This window comes from Bidens hawaiensis, unplaced genomic scaffold (assembly GCF_021521415.1).
Source record: "Bidens hawaiensis isolate Kalapana, Puna unplaced genomic scaffold, B.hawaiensis_p1.1 tig00004685_1, whole genome shotgun sequence".
In the NCBI taxonomy this organism is placed as follows: Eukaryota; Viridiplantae; Streptophyta; class Magnoliopsida; order Asterales; family Asteraceae; genus Bidens; species Bidens hawaiensis.
The window spans coordinates 55,290-73,009 of record NW_027491287.1 but is presented as its reverse complement, the minus strand read 5'-3'; the positions used below and the strand labels follow the sequence as shown (position 1 = coordinate 73,009).

Here is a 17,720-nt window from a genome sequence, read left to right as displayed (position 1 = left end):
TGTTGATCGGGTAGATAGCAATGACAACTCAATATAGATAATTAGATAGCATTGAAATATTAATAAATTTGAACGTTTCTCTTTGCTAATCTATGATTTATCTTAGTGTGGACATTTATTAATTAAAGAGTTAAAAGATCACATGAAAGTGACTTATTACTTTATTAGAAGTTTATTGTTTTAGTTTGCAAAGTTATTAGTTAATGGCTGTTAACCGAGGATTAATAAGTTAGAAAACACTAGTTGGGTGCCCGCACGATGCAGCGGGGGCGCGCGCAACTCCACAGTGAACACACAGTCCGTGTCGGTACATACGTCACCTGGTGACAGTGCACACGTAGCCTAAAACTGGACCGCATAACTCGTGCAAAGCCACTTGCGTGTTATCAAATATTGAACACGCGTAACCCGGCGGGAATGCACGTTACCGACATTGGAACATGCTTAACCAACACCACGCGTGTAATTCATGGCGATTAACAGTGTAGGGTGCAACGTGGGACTGGACACGTATTTATCGCCCCGGTATATTTAAACAACGGTATCTGCGTAACTTGTAACGAAAATCAAAAGGCAAACATTAAATATACATTAATTTGAAATACATCATTTTTTTTAAACCAATCCGTTTTGGCCCCAAACCTGTTCTGACTCGACATCGTTTTGACTCGACATCGTTCTGACCTGGCCCCTTTCTACTCGAACCCAAACCAAGTTAACCATTTTTTTTTGTATTGACTCATTCCAACCCTATTGTACTTTTACACTTGAGATGAGCTCGCCCGACTCTACCTGTTACTCGGTTCTAAATCGTAAGCGCGTAACATGTTAATGTTTTAAAACTAAAAAAAAACTATAGCAATATCATACTCAAATCAAAGAGAATAAAATGCTCGCTTTATGATATATTTTTTTTTTAAAAAAACATTAACGTGTGAAAAAGTTATGGCCGTTAAAAAGTCGTGGGGTAGTTGGTTTTGATTTAAGGGGCATGTGTGTAACTATTATTAAACTTTACAAAAAATGTTAAATGTTAAAAGAAAAAAAGTGTAAAGACTTAATTACCCTTAATTTCTATATTTTTATGCATTATGTGTTGTATATAAAGCATTAAGTTTGGTACCTTCTAAAATTTAAAATGTCCCTAACTCATATTTTATATATATAGTATAGATTAAAGTTGATCTATCTATAAAATACAGATGCAAACATTTTTGGCATGCATTTCAAACTACAAATGTGTGTCAATTTCCCAAATTAAGTATTGCATGAATATATGTTATTTTACATTAAAATATTTCAAAAACATGTTATGAAGAGTTATCCTTATAAAAGATTTTTTTTAACCATTCATGATACCAAAAGATATTATCTATTTAAGAAATAAAAAAAGTGTAGGTCTTCGTCCAGTATTCTTTGATTGAGTTATTACTTATTTGATATTTAGTGTATTTTAGTTGATATTAGAATATAGAAGGTTAATAATTTAGGTAATTGTAATTATATTTGTATTTAAGTTTGTTTATTGTTTGAAAAATAAAATTAAAATTCATGATGTGTAACATCACACATTAGTTGGGGAGGACAGCCAAGCCTTCACTACAAGTAGATAGATACATTAATTCCTCATTATAACGCGTTTTCGGCGTTTAATGTTAGTTATGAGAATTGCACAGTTAAATGTGCTCATGTGGGAGCTTCACCCGGGTAACCAAAAGCAAATCCTTATGACGATGGTGGTACGTTCCGGTCAAAACGGACAATATTATGGTACGGCGATAGCTAGGCTGTTGCATGATGATACAAATGAGGTGCAATAGATGTTTTCACACACACATGTAACAAATAATAATTGACTAATACAGGAAATCTACATCAACTACGAAATGTATGATGTATGACTATTGTGTTTGTTTATTTTCATTCTTATCAACTTTATTCTACGTTTCTATTTATTTTTTCTTCTTTACTTTTCATTATATCAATATCATCTTTCGTGCATGCATGAATATATTTTTCCCGCTTCTATTTTCTTGAGTTCTAACGATGGTTCGATTATTTCATTAGTTCATTACGCATATCAAGTGTAAATTTTATTAGTTTATAGTTTCTTATTTATATATAAAGGTATTTCCATACATCAATTTCAACGTGATGCTTTAGTAATAATTAGAAGGATGTTCGCGTGATGCGGCGGGTATTTGATATTCATGTTTCGGTCTAAACCCTTAGAACCGGTCATTGGTGTGGTTTCCGTGTTTGGTTTTCGACGTCAAAAAGATGTTACTAACGGTTGGACTCACGGGTTAACATAGGTCCGTCAAAACCGGCCGTGAACACCCAACGTAGTAATTTATTTAATTTATAAAACTATAGCAATATCATACTTAAATTAAATTGAATAAAATGCTCGTTTTTATGGTGTAACCTTTTTAGAAAATTAATTGTAAATTACTTAAAATAAAATGTTTTAATTTGCCAATATCTTTTATATTATATATAGTATAGATATAGATATGGTTTTAGACTTTACTTTTTTTAGATGTGGCCTTTCTTGTAAAAAGAAGAAGAAATAGTTTGTGTTAAAAAAAGGTATATGAAATATTGAAATATTTAATGAGGTTTAAAAAATAGGTTGACACTTTGGAAATATTCTTATTTACTTATTTAATTACTTGTTTGAAAATGAATTTTACACTTTTCTTTTTTTGTGACTAAATATAACAAATATTATTATTATTTAATGTCTTATATTTTTTCTTCATCAATATGTCATATATATTTTTTTTTAAATATTCTTACATAGATAATATATGCAATAAAATTTGTGTTGAACAGAGATAAGCCAAATGGCCTAGGGCCCAAGATTTATCATTTAGGATGTAACCTAACAAGCCCAACTTGACTAGATATTTAGTTCACATAAAGAACTTATTACACACTCTTTATTAAATTAACTATTTATTTAATTGGAATTGGAATTGGAATTGGAATTGGAATTGGAATTCTACATTATAAGCATATGGCCATATGAACAATAAATACATAAATACGATAAATGATTTCACACAAAATACTTAAAAAAACTCTAAACAAAATACCATTTTACATACTTACAAATTACACTTGAAGTGATAGGAATAGGGTCCCTTACCTTTCTTACCACTCCAAAACAAATTCAAAAACTAAAAAACAAAAAAAAAATAAAAATTATAAAAAAAAATAATATAATCCTACACCTAACTGCCTAAAAGAAACAAACACATGAATTCATCATCAACCTTTTCCCCTTAAAAGGTAGAGATGAACTTGCACCAACCCACAAGAAAAAAATGGGTTTTTTTTAAAAAAAAAAATAATAATATTTTCCCAAAACAATATGATTAAACTCATAAAAGAAGAAAAGTTTGGTAGCTTAGCCTCCACAAATATCAGCACTTCATAAGCCAAGTCACACCAATATTCACCTATAAAATGAGCAAAATAAAAACATAAAATTACAAAAGTGGACCTAAGAGATTACAATATTACTTGGGAAATGAGAATATTCATCTAAAGGTTGTGGAGTTTACACGAGCCGAGCTGTTTGCGAGATGTTTTATATATGTTCGTTAAAGCTCGAATTAAATGAATTTAAATGAGCTCGAGTCAAACTGAAGCTTGGCCCGTTTCGTGTAGCGAGCTTGAACAAGCTTCACTAGAATATATGAGCCTATATTTAAAAGAAAAAAAAGGAAATTCCGTATTTGAGATACAAAAAAAAATTACTGCATAATAAATATTATCATACCAATAATTATGAAATAATTTTAAAATGTATATTATGTTATATATAAAAGAAATTCAAAAATATAAATTATATATGTATGCATATAGCATATGAAAACAATTAAATAATAAACATACACAAAATAAGACCGAACCTGATCTCGAGCTTGAAAAATTACACATAGGTCAAGCTCAAGCTTTCAATAGAAATCTTGAAGTGCATCAAGTTTTGGCTTGAGCTCTACATTAAACGAGTCGAGCTCGAGCTAAGAAAAACTCAGGCTTGACTCATTTACGCCCTAAATAGTTGTAATACACGCGTAACACAATACGACGAAAGAAAAAAAGTTTATAACTTTGCCGTCGGGAGTTTAGAAGATCATACTAGAGTCCCATCAACGAAACTTTTCTCTCGAAGATCGACATGTTTAAGATCGCGTAAATGTTGCAAGATTTCTTGAAGAAGTTCCATTCCTTTATCGCCTTTCTTTAACGATCCAATGCAGTGTTTTAAAAACTCTCGATCGGCTTCGAGGGCTTGTAACCGTACATAAAGTTGATCTACTTCCTCTTCGATGTCGATCCGCTTCTTTTGCAACTCAAATCTCGTGACCGCAACATTTTCCACCTCGGGATGGAATCCGTTTCCGTTCCCATTTGACACGACCGCGCCCTCATCGCTCTCAGTCTCGGTTTCTATTGCATCAAAAAGTGGAAGAAGTCGTTTTCCAGTCGAACCAATAACTCTCCGGTCTTGATAACGAGTATCGACACCGTTGACTTCTTGACCATCTTGACCATCGTACCCGTGATTCCCGTTTAAGTGTTTTCCGTTCTCGTTGAAGTAATCGAAGTGTCGATCTTCTTCGTCGCTTAAAGTGAATAGCTTTTCCTCTAAAACTTTAAGTTGTTCAAGAATCGACAAGCGTTCGTCTTCGAAGTCAATGAACGACGAGTCAAGATTCGTGATCTCTTGATTCCCATTCCGGATTCCCTCTTCTTTTAACTCGTGATTCACATCGACCCACATTCCATCCCCGTCTTCTGAATGACTACACGAAGCCGAACAAGTGTTACTTTTCGCGCTACTCGTTAAAAACCGAACCTTTTCCTTTGTTTCATAATCCAAAACCTTCTTTCTATACACTTCCAATTCCTTTTCTTTTTTCACCATTAGTTCATTTAATAACTGCAAAGCTTCTTGATCGTATTCCGATTGTTCTTCCATCATTCGTTGATAATGCAACGCTTCCATCTGCATTGCGGCTTTCTCTTCGTGCAGTCGGTTTATCATTGCCATTGTCTCGCTCGCAGCAACTGCAGACGCGCTTCGTTCTTCTTCTAACTCGGTGTATAACGCTTGTAACGCCTTCCTCTCGGCTCTCAAAGCCGATTTAAGCTTTTCGGTTGTGTTAATCGGATCTCCACCGTCCATTTCACTTCCATCACAAGATTCCTCCACCATTGAATCCTTTCTTTCAATAATTAATACTGTATCCTCAGTTTTTTCGTCTTCTCGAGTTTCTTGAAATCCTATTAATTGGATCACATTTTCTTGAAATTTGACATTTTTAGATACAAAATAAAAAATAAAAAATATTGGTTTAAATTGAAATAATTACCATATTCAAGATTAAAATCCAAATCATGAGAATTTGAAGAAGCTTCTTCTTCTTCTTCTTCTTCTTCTTCTTCTTCATGTGATAAATTATACAAATTGAAATTATCTTGAGCTTTTATCTCATCACTTGTATCCAAAACCGGAATCTCGGTTCCAATTGAAACCTCTGGTTCTTCATTTTCTGCATAATTAATCACAAACTCAAGATCAAACTTATAAAAAACTAAACTTGATGATTTAAACTTTAACTTTTTTAAAAAAAAACCTGAATTACACTCCTCTGTTTCTTGTATATCTTTAGTATCAATTGGAACCTCTGCTTCTACCTTATCTGCATAATTAACTATTTTTTAACAAATTTTTAAGAATAAACTTATAAAAAACTATTATTGATTATTAAAGCTTAAAACTTTATACCTGAATCACTCTCCTCTGTTTCTTGAACTGGTTCAGAAATCGCAGGTTTTTCATTAGAATAATCAGATGAATTCGCATGAAAAACGAGTGAGTTTTCGGTTTCTTCAAATTCCATTGAATCCAACTCTATAAATTTGGATGATTCATCTGCTTTTACATCCTGAAGAACAGAGTGTGTTTCTTGATTCTCCTGCAATTTGGAGTGTGCATAAACCATTTAAAAATTGATTCGAATCCGAAAACCGAACCGAAACAAAAACCAACAGTTTGGTTTTATGTTTTTGTAAAAACCAAATTTATGATTCGGTTTTGATTTTGCATAAAATAAAAACCGAAAAAATCAAACCGAACTGAACCGAATAGATTTTCAATTATAACTAATTTATAAGAATTTAATAAATATGTACATCAAATATATCAACTCAATTCTATAATCATCAATAGTTAATAATTAACAAATTGATTTAGGCCCAAATACATCATTTTAGCAAAAGAAGAAAATTTTTAAAAATTTTCAAGCTCAAATGGCAAAACCGAACCGAATACGAAAACATAAATATAGAATTTTGGTTTGCTTTCAGCACAAAACCGACCCAGACCGAACCATACACACCCTACCTGTAATAATTCCAATTCATCTGTCACTGTTTCAATTTTTGATTCTGACACATCCTGAGCTTTCTGAAACTCCCCAAATTCTTGATCTTCATCAACCTCCAAATCATCTTCCAAATTATCAACAACTGGTTCAATTAATTCAACAGGCACCAACTGATTCCCACTGTAATCCAACAAAAACTCAAGATCTTGTGTTAAAGTTTCCAATTTTACCCCTTCCTCCTTTTCAATTTGAATCAAATCCTCTGTTTCCCCTGTTTCCTCTGTTTCTTGATTTCCCCCAAAATCGACACTTTTCGGAAACCCGAGAACCTCCCAAGAAGGATTAATCACAAAATAACCCGAATCATTAAACCCTTTTCGCTTAAACTCAACCCCACAACAAGAACACTTCAAATTCAAGCTTTTATCATCAAACCCTAATTTTGATTCTTTATTACAATCAGAGCACAAATCCTTACAATCAGCTAACTTTGAGTGTTGTGAGCAAAAACCCAGATCAGAAACCTGTTTGGAATGATGTTGGCATAGATCTTTATGTGGGTTTGTGGTGAGATGAATGCACCAAGAACAGGGGGGTTTAAGGTTAAAGAATTGGGCGAATTTGATGGTGAAATGGGTGAAGATTGAGTTGAGGAGAAGGAGGATGATGAGGGTCCATTCGAGGAGAGTGTAGATGAGGATGAGAGTGAATCTGTTGGTGTGTTTATGAACAATTGATGCGAATTTGTTTGCAGCCATTGTTGGTGTTGGTGAATGATGCTCTGTTTTGGTGAGAGAGAGAGAGTTTGACTGAGGTTTAAGCAAAGTTTTATGAATGGGAAATGGAATATAAGATTATTTGTTAATGTTTTTCTTTTGATTTATGATAATAATGAATTAATGACATGATTAACTTTTTTTCTTATTTTGATATGTACATAAGGCTGAGGGGTGTGGGGGGCGCGAGAGGGGGCGCGAGTGGGGGCGCCAGCCAATAATATTGTGACGTGTGGCAGAGAGAGAAAGTTGATAAGATGGGTGTTGGTAGTGGTGCTCGCGCCCCGGGACATGGTGTGGAGGGGCGCGAGCGGTTTTTTTTTTATTATTTTTTAAATGTAGTAAAAAAACGTATTATTAAAAAAACTCAAAAATTATTTAAAAAAACACACATTTTTTTGAAAATTCATAATAAAAAAAACATACTAAAAATTAAACAAAAAATAATATTTAATAATAAAACTAATCTAATACAAGATCATCTGGTCGCCTCGCCCACAAATGTTCAACCAACTCATGTCGAAGATCCCCGTGTATCTCACGGCTCTTGATATTTGCTATGTTATGAAGTTTTTGTTGATCACTGATTGTGGACGGTTGTGGCGGAATGTCACCTTGGTAGTTTTGGCATATAGCTTTGCCCTCGTCTTCTAACGTCATGTTGTGTAGGATAAGACACGTGTACACGGTCAAAACTCCCCCTACATGAAGAAGCAAATCATCCTCTTCGGAGGAGTCGGAATCAGACGAGTACGACGACATAATTTTTAAAAAAAAAATGGGACGATGGGTTGTTTGGAGATTGAAGTTGTGTTTGATATGGTAAAAATGGGTTGATTTAGGGGTATTATATAGGATTTTGTAAAGGTTTTTTTAAAAAAGTTTGAAAGAAATGGGTAATATATAGGAAGTGTTGTATAAAGAAATGGGTAAGTTTGGTGTTTTTTGAAGTTGTGTTAAAGTGTTGTATAAAATGGGTAATATATAGGAGTAGAAAAATTTTTTTTTTTTTAAAATTTAAGAGCCAACGGCTCATTTAAGTGTTCAAACGGCTCTTTTCACCATTCCCCAAGCCCTAAACGCCACACATGTCCCGCGAACCCCCTTGCGCCTGCCTCTTTTTCTGCGCTCGCGCCCCTCTCGCGCCTCGGTGGTGTGGTGCTCGCGCCCCGGGGCGCGAGCGGCTGTCCTCTTGCGCCCTTTCTCACGCTCCACACCCCTCAGCCTAATCTACACCTAATAGATAATCTATATTTACTTCTCTCGATTGAGTTGTTGATGGAGTGGTAAAAAAAATACTTGTTTCATGTAATCAATGTTTAATTTATGTCCTCATCACTCACTTTCAGCGGCACCAGGTGATGATGGGAGAATAGACGAGTATGTGACATGAACTGAACGGGTTTTTGTGCATTCGGGCAAGTGTTCACGGGTGTTGGCCTTAGGTAAGGGTTTTATCCGGATCGAAAGGTGAGTGTATCCCAATGTGGTGAATTTTGCCAGTAACTCATTTGGAAAATTCGTTAGCCGTTACAAAAAAAACTACGTCTTACCAGATTCGAACCCTCGACTTCTTAGATAAGAGAGAAACACCTTAGAACGAAGAATTTTTTTACGGAGTGTATAACCTTTGACATTTTAGATAGAAAGAAGACACCTTACAACTAAGATGTTTTTTCGAAACATATAATTAACTAAGGCAGTGATTATTCCCACACCACATAGGTTATTCAAACATTATGTTCTCCTATGCGAGTCGTATATGGGCTATACAAGCCGTATATGTCAGAATTATGTAATAATGTGTCAGAGCGTGTCTCGATTTATACGGCTCATATAGATTAAAAAAATTGTCATAAAATATATGTTAATCATGTCAACATATAACCCCTATACAAGCCCTATACACTTGTTAACACAACATGGTGTTAGTATTTGAATATAACATCCCTTAACTAATTGGGCTAACAAAGCAATGGGAAATGCTGGATTATTCTTTATATATTCAAGTATTTATATTTTACTATAATTTAATTAAAAGGACTGAAAAGGAAATATGTGTTGATTTTTGGTTACTTTTATGACTTTTTTGTCGTCATGTTTTCTTTATGAAAACGAGGAATGATTCTTACTACTAAACTACAAGGGCAAAGTACGCAATTTACAAAGTTTCAAAAATGTAAATTTTTTTATAAATAAGTGTATATTTTAGATCAATGATATCCCATAAAAAAACAAAACTAAATTTCTTCACATATTCTTGTTTCTAATGGACACTACTTTGCATTATTTAGAAAAGACAAACAGTTCGTTATAAACAACAATAATTAGTTTGCAATTTGTTAATAGATTATGTTTACTTAATTTAAGAAATGGAATTTAAAAATGTATCATTATTTTCTTTATCATCAAAAGGGTGCCCATGACAAAAATTCAGTTCTTGACTTAATGTGGGTGAACGACTTACCACAATTGAGAGTTTCCTAATGATGAAGAACCACCAAGAACGTCATAAACATCACCATATGGCCAGGAACGGCTAGAACCGTCTTTATGGGGATAGTCTCTGAAGTTATTTGGACAGCCTAAGTGTATGCGTATAATTTGTTGAAAATGCGACACGTGACAAAGTGAATTACGGGACGTACTTGAAGTTATTTGAACAATACTTTCGTTAATAGGGTTGCTATACGAATATGTTAGTTTATTAGTATAATCATATCACTTGTTTATTGAAAACCTAAAATTTACCAAACTTCACACTATGGTGAATAATTGCTAAATATCTGAAATTTTAAAACTTTATGGAAGTATAATAAAGCAACTATATGTAATTGCAAATTGTAGTGTTTTTTTTAACTAACCAACATCTCATTTATATTCACATAAACCGAGCTACATCTAGATAATGGGTAAGTGAGCAATAAGATGCGTCGCTATCTCCTTTTGAATCACAAAATCTATTCACTAAATATTAATCCTTGGTTCATCGGACTCTGCGAGTCACTGTGGACCACCTTCTGCACCCGCTCCAAAAAACGAACCGCCTCGGGAGCTAGGAAGCCAAATATGTCGAATGCAAATGGAATGAACACGTGCTGATTCTCCAAACACGCTGCCTCATGCTTAGCAACCTTCCTAGATTCCGTCCTCAAAACCGCATGTCCCGGAACGAAACCACTTTCTCTCAGCCCCACCAACGGGGACACCCCAGTGAGGTCGACACACGCATGCTTACCCCCTGCCCAGCCAAACACAAGAACGTCCGCATGACGCAAGGTAAATATAATCTTTTCCTTTTCTATAATAATATCTAGAAAAAATAAATTGTCACAACTTACCATAAAAAAAAAGAAAGTGTTTTATGATTTCTGCTAAACAGATTCTTGTTGGATTCATGTTGATCTTGGGTTGTTAAAGTAGGGATGTGTTAAACCCCAACTAAGGGTTATGATTTGAAATCCTTTAGTTGATGGGCATCAAATGGAGGGACCAAGAAAGAACATAACATAAGGAGGTGGACCACATATAAAGTAAGGTTAGGGTACCACCATAGATGGCATATGTCGGACCTAATCATACATCCCCATGTCTTCCTTTTCTTATGTTTTGTCAATAATCAAACATGGTGTCTGAAATGATTACTTTTTCTACATTTGTATTCTAAAGTTACATTCTTAAGTCTTAACCCTTTTTTATTTAAAGAAAATACTAATTGTTATTCTCTTCTCAAGAATAATATTTTTAATAAGTGATAAATCTAGTATCATGATTCCAACCTAATTACATTAGCCCAATACCTAAGTTGTTTACTATCTAAATTTACAAAAACAATAAACAATTTTAATTGTGAAAAAATGTGTCTTTTAAGTTACTCATGAGCTTAGGCTTAGGTTTTTTTTAACTTTTAATAGTAAATAAAATGCGGCTTTTTAATATACGATGATATCTATCATATACATATATTAAACTTGTACTTGCTAGATTTTAAAATTTTTAAATGTTTGGAAAGTATAATTGAATTTTTAGATATTTCAAATTGATTATGAGAGATAGGTTTGAGATGACATGAATCTCAAGTCTCAACGATTAAATTTTGACTGCTATGATCGTAATTGGAGATTACTCTTCCTTAGCCCCCACAAAGAAACTCACGCACGAAACTGATGGTTAATGGGTAATCGGGTATTAAGATACCCAATAGTGATAAGACTAAGTCTCAAATACGATTTTATAATCAGACATGAAGAATCTAAAACTACCAAAACTAATGACTATCATCCCAATTCTTAATGTTAAGAGAGTTTACTTTTACACCACCTTTTTCTACCCACCTTTTTCTATGATATACCATAATAAGTTTATTCTTATATCAGTTTAGTTTCTTTTTTTCACCAATTTTTTTGTATGAAAATAAAAATAAAATAAAACTTTGGTTGTAACTTGTATATAAATTATATCTAAATGTGAGTTTTATATGAGTGATGCATACACATAAAATGGATATACCATTGACTTGTATCATAGTTCATAGTTGCATAATATTATATGGATAGCATTTTATCGTGCATAGATCACTCCGTTATCGCAATTAGGGTTAAAAAAAACTAACTTAATGCAAGCTAATCTAAATAAGTTTTTGTATATAGTAACCATGAAGTTTCCTCGTTCAAAACCTCTCATTTTGAGGCATGTCTTGAGAATCAACACGGCTTCATTCATTTTGCTTTCGATACATTTGAGTCTCTTGCCCCGATGCTGCTACGTTTTCGAAAAGAGTTCAGCGGGTCGTGCACAGTAACTCAACGATGCCGCAGAACGATAACTTTGTTTTCAGTAGGATCAGTTTTGTCATTCAAAATGGGGCGGCGTCGCAACTTGTTGTCCGCTTACATGTCTCTCTATTGTAATTAGTTCCTTTTATTCGTTTTTTTTAAATTGAGTATTTTTTAACAAAAAGTTTAATTTCAAGTATTATACTTATGATTATTTCGCACATGAACGAAAATATGAAAAAAAAAACACTTTAATCTAAATGTATAAATAATTTCACTTTACAATAACAAGTTAAGAACACGATGGACAGATTTCAAGCTAGACAACAATTTGGAATCACATGTAACCGTTCGTTCATGAATTATTAGAGATGTATGCTATATACCCATGACCAATTGGTCTAGTCTAGTGGTATGTCGTATTATTTAACGAGATACTCTTTCAATGTATGTTAAATTAAGAGTCATATATATATATATATATATATATATATATATATATATATATATATATATATATATATTAACCAACTTTATTAATTTAATTAGTAAAATATGAATAACCAAAAGGGCTTTAAGACCATCCGTAGTGGCAACGTTGCCACTACGTTATGTGACGAAAACGCGGGGGTACACCGCCCCTCCCTGCGTTATGTGAAGCTTGGATTCAGCCGCGTTGTATACAAAACGCGGGGTTGTAGGTTCCTGGACGGATCTTACACGAGATATCCCGATATACACAGGTGCGGAATCCCTGTGTAGATCGTTACGGACGTAGAATATTAGCTCACGAACACACGTACACACAAGGCGAACTTGTCAACAACTTCGCTTGGTTAACAAGTTCGCCTAAGCGAACTTGTCAACAACTTCGCTGTTACACAAACAATTACATAAACAATATTACAGACTCGATTACAGACTTTATACATATGAACTACTGACATCTATGCACCAACAGGGGTTGGCACATAAATCAAAAAAAATATCCGTTGGAGCCGTTGAGAATTTAAAAAAAATAAATTATATTAATTATATTTATACTATATAAACAAACTAAACTCATTTTTTAACACACTCCTTCCACTTCTATACCAATTTATATCTTTTATACTAATATTTCTTCCATCATGTTTCCAAACAACAACCAAAATATTCTCGGTTTCGGCCAATATGCCCGTCAAGGCAACCAAAATCCACAACCGGTTCGTCGTCGGCAATACTTCGAAGGAATGAGATGGACAAAGACATCGAGATTTTATCAAACGAGCTATCCGAAGACGATCCGATAGTCCAATCTCTAAAAGCCAATCGACGAGCGAAAATTTTAGAAAAATATAAATGAGTTTTAGTTTTATTAGTATTATTTATGTTTTTTATTTTAATTTGATGTATTTTTTTTAATTTAGTTTAATGTATTTTTTATTTGGAAGTTTAATGTAATTTTTAATTTTATGTTAATTTATTTAAATGATTTAGTATTTAAAAAAACAAATAAAATTAATAATGACTGGGCGCCACGTGGCGCATAACCCCTGGTAGTGGAGAGTTATGACTACAGCCTGTTTTTGTACAAAACCATAACTCTGACTGGGCGCCACATGACGCATAACCCCTGGTAGTGAAGCTTTATGACTACACATGGTCTAAGTTATATTTATTTTTGGCAAAAAAATCTTAGATATTTTTATTTAAGTTAAAAGGCATTAAAGAAAAAAGATTGTGAGATCCAAGAGCCTCCAAGCTACTCAAAAAGTACTACTACAGCTTACGAGACCCCTTTAATTTTGCTTTTTCTTCATTTTTTACATATCATTCAGCTTTATTTTTGTTTAATTTATTCCCAAAAGAAATATACAATATACATTGTTAAGTTTGATCCTAAAAATAAATAGTTTTCTAAAAAAAACTAGAAATAAATCATAATCATTGGATCATGTTAATCAATTGCTGAGATTAAAAATTACTAATAATCGACAATGTTTTCTAGAATTATTCTTTCACTATCATTTGTAATGCAAAATGTCAAAAAGTTGTTGGTTCTTACAATTTCTAGAAAACTTCTTATTCTTATTTGAACTCTGATGTATATATACATTGGTAAAGTTCATGTCATTTTCTTTAAAATAAAATAAATAATATATATATATATATATATATAAAATTATAACGAGTTGAGCTTAGCTCGGGTTGAATCTGGCTCGTGACTAAGAAAAATCATAATTTTAAGAGAGAGAGAGGAAATAGTTATATGAAATAATATATTTATGAAATAACATTATGTGAAAAATACTAACTTTGTTATGTATGTGTTAAAAGTATTTATGACTCTTAATTTAACATACATTGTATATGTTTGTATTTTTCAAGAGGCTAAAATTAAATGGTACGATTTTTTGTTTATGTATGTATGGCAGGCCAGCTCCACATTTTGTTGCTTTTGAATAGACAGCTTCAACAATGACACCTTACCACCCACTAAAGTTCAAAATGATAATCTAAATTGGATAAATCATCATTGAACGATCTTATTGACATTACTTTAAGATTAAATAACTTTAATTTTTCAATAATCAAACTAACAATATTTTAAAACAAATTTGGGAATGAAAACACTAATCATAAAAATTAACACAAGAAAAAAGGCCTAATTAATCCACTAATTGAATTAAATGAGTGTATCATTGGACGTCTTTTGTATTTGTGTGGGTTCAAAGATACCATCCATTTTTTTTGAACTATTAACTTTTATAAACAAACACCGTCAACCAAACACCAAAAGCACAACAAAGATACCATCCACTTAAGGCTATTAATAAAGTATACACCATAAATAAATCTAAAAAATAAAATATTATTTTCTGGTCAATGGTTGAGAATTTATAAAAATCTTATGTATGTGACAGTAGAGGTGGTCAAAAAAACCGGTTCGGGAACCGGTTTGCCGGTTTAAACCGGAAACCGGCTTTTACAAAAACCGGTTTTTTAAAAACCGGTTTGACCGGTTTACAAACCGGCGGTTTGTACTTCGGTTACAACTTTTAGACCCAAAACCGGTTTTCAAACCGGTTAATGAAAAAACCGGTTTTTTTTTAATAACCGGTTTTTACAAACCGGTTAACCGGTTTATAAAAAAACCGGTTTTTTACCGTTGGAAAAAAACCGGTTAACCGGTTTTTTTATAACCGGTTAACCGGTTTAGACCGTTGTATAACGGCTATATAGCCGTTTTTTTTTTTGATCGTTTTTTTTTTTTTTTTTTTTACCATTTTACCCCCACAAACATCTATATATAGTTTAGGTTGGGTATTGGTTACATCACACTCGATTATACAACTCCAAACGCTCTAAACGTTTATTTCATACGCGATTATTTTGTTATCTCATGCTCAATTATACCACATTACCACTCCATACGCTCTTATTTCGTAGTCGATTATCATGGCCTCCCAAAGTGCTGCTTCATCCGTCAACATGGGTGCCTCGAACACGGGAGAAGCAGTCGTTCGAGTCATCCCCACGAAACGAAACCAAGATGTTTGGCAACATTTCGACCTATGCGAAATGTCTAACGGTAGCCAAAAAGCTCGATGCAAACATTGTTTGAAGTTTTATGGCAAAGATGCAAACTCCACTTTAAAAGCGCATGTACAAAGGCTCTTTTGCAAGGCCTTGAAGGACGAATCGGGAAGTAGTTCGCAGCCGGAGATGACGAATCAAGGAACGGTGTTTACGTACGACCTTGAAGCGGTACGTCAAAAGTTTTCAAACTTTGTGATTCAACAAACACTTCCTTTCAACCACTTCGACAACCCTCAATTCACGGAGATGATGCAAAAGTATGTTCAACCACGCTACCAACACGTAAGTCGTTCGACCCTTAGAAGAGATTGTCTTAAAGCATGGAAAAACGCTAAATCCGAACTAATTTCATACTTTTCAAACTTACAAACTGGTGTAAACTTAACAACGGATGTGTGGTCGGTACCTAATGGTTCGCCCGACTCATACATTTGTGTGACGGCTCATTGGGTTGACCCCGAGTCGTGGCAAATGATGAAACGAACCGTTGCGTTTCAATTGTTTGATTACCCGCACACGGGTAGAAATATTTTTAAACTCTTGGATAAAGTCATTCGACAATACAAGATTGAACATAAAATCTTTTCAATTTCGTTTGATAACGCGTCCAACAATACGGCCGCGGTTGGCCATTTAAAATTAAAGTATAAACCTATTTGTGATGGAGCGTTTTTTCATAGCCGATGCATTGCACATATTATCAACTTGGCCGTGCAAGATGGGTTAAACGTGATCGAAACGCAAAGAAACAATTTTAAAAGAATGTTACGAGATGTTTTTAGCAACAATAAAACATTTTCAAGATACAAAAAATTTTGTGTAGAAGCTAATTGTCAATGGTTGGGGCCAAATTGGGATTGTCCAACAAGATGGAACTCGACTTGTGATATATTTGAGAAAGCCATCCAACAAAAAGAATCACTAATTGCGTTTCATCAAATTTTGTCAAGTAGGGGTAAATGTGCACCGTACGATCCTAGAAACTGGTTATTGATTGAGATCGTTACGGGGGTCCTTCAAATTTTTAAATCTTGCACAACTAGTTTATCCGGGGTTTACTATCCAACAAGCCCCATTGCTTTACCAAAAATTGCTGTCATGTGCACAAAGTTGAGTGAACTTCATTGTAGGGGTGCACCTTATTTTGATATGGGTGTAAAAATGAAAGAAAAATTTAGAAAATATTTTCAAGAACTACCAGCTGTTTTGACATGTGCTGCTGCGTTAAACCCTTGCATCAATGTTGGTGGTGTTGAAGCTTTAATAGAAAAAATTTGTGATGAGCTAGAGTTAAACGACGATCAAAACCCCTATTATTGCCAAACTTTAAAGAATGCTTTCAACACCACCTTGTCAAACATGTATGATGTTTACCTTACAAAATACGGGTCGTCTTCCCAAATTCATGACTCGTTAAGAGCTGTTGCCCAATCCCAATCCCAAACCGACCTTGAAATGGGGATGTACTACATGATTTGGGAAGACGCCGGTAAACGTCAAAAGGTAAACACCCCAAGCAGTGAACTTGGAAGGTATGGTGGTACCAACTTTGTGAAACACATGACTCCGGATGAATTTAGAAGTCTTGATTTGCTGGCTTGGTGGAGAGGTAAGGAGGATGAGTTTCCGATCCTCGCCGCCATGGCCAAAGATTTACTAACGGTCCAAGCTTCCACGGTAGCTTCGGAGTCTGCTTTTTCTGTTTCTGGCAGGGTTATATCGATTAGGAGGACTCGACTCACTCCACCAGCTGTAGAGATGTCGATTTGCTACAAGGATTACTTGGACTCTTTAGATAAGGCACAACATCAACGCTCACTCGAGGGGGAAATGGAGTATGAGGCGGGCTTGTATGAAGACGAGGTCAATCAAGGACACACTCAACCAATGACCGATGAAGAAGCCGCGTACGACGATTACCTAAGGAATAGCTCGGGATCGGGTAGCGAAGAAAATTAGTTAAAGAAACAGCAAACATGGAGGCAAATAATGAGTAAGAAACAGCAAGTTGTTCATGTAATCGTGTCTAAGCATTCTTTAATGTTTGTATTTTTGAGTTACGAATATGCGATAACGATTTAATGTTTGTATTTTTAATATAAAAACTATAAATGAAAGTTATGTGTTTTTAATCTTCCAAGCAAAGAACCCTAACAACGAAAGCAAAGAATGGCTTCGGT

The 17,720-nt window shown here is 34.0% G+C and overlaps 1 protein-coding gene across 2 annotated transcripts; it reads right to left on the bottom strand.

Moving 5' to 3' along the window:
- Positions 1-4,147: 4,147 nt before the first annotated feature.
- Positions 4,148-7,243, bottom strand: LOC143627610 (myosin-binding protein 3-like). 2 transcript variants are annotated; one of them, XM_077097388.1, is made up of 5 exons: positions 6,425-7,243; positions 5,807-5,996; positions 5,655-5,732; positions 5,391-5,570; positions 4,148-5,301 (listed from the first exon to the last, which is right to left on the bottom strand). In XM_077097388.1, exons 1-5 carry the CDS (start codon positions 7,163-7,165, stop codon positions 4,148-4,150), a joined length of 2,343 nt encoding a protein of 780 aa, XP_076953503.1. In that variant the 5' UTR covers positions 7,166-7,243. The 2 variants fall into 2 exon arrangements, with proteins under 2 accessions (XP_076953503.1, XP_076953504.1); XM_077097389.1 differs by having other exon boundaries at positions 5,655-5,720.
- Positions 7,244-17,720: the final 10,477 nt, after the last annotated feature.

What these genes read in the sequence shown, in the direction of transcription:
- LOC143627610 (XM_077097388.1), bottom strand. Translation starts at nt 7,165, where the DNA reads ATGGCTGCAAACAAATTCGCATCAATTGTTCATAAACACACCAACAGA. An exon ending in ATGAATTGGAATTATTACAG is followed by an intron (nt 5,997 to 6,424) that starts GTAGGGTGTGTA and finishes TCCAAATTGCAG; the next exon opens with GAGAATCAAGAAACACACTC. An exon ending in GGATTTTAATCTTGAATATG is followed by an intron (nt 5,302 to 5,390) that starts GTAATTATTTCA and finishes TCCAATTAATAG; the next exon opens with GATTTCAAGAAACTCGAGAA.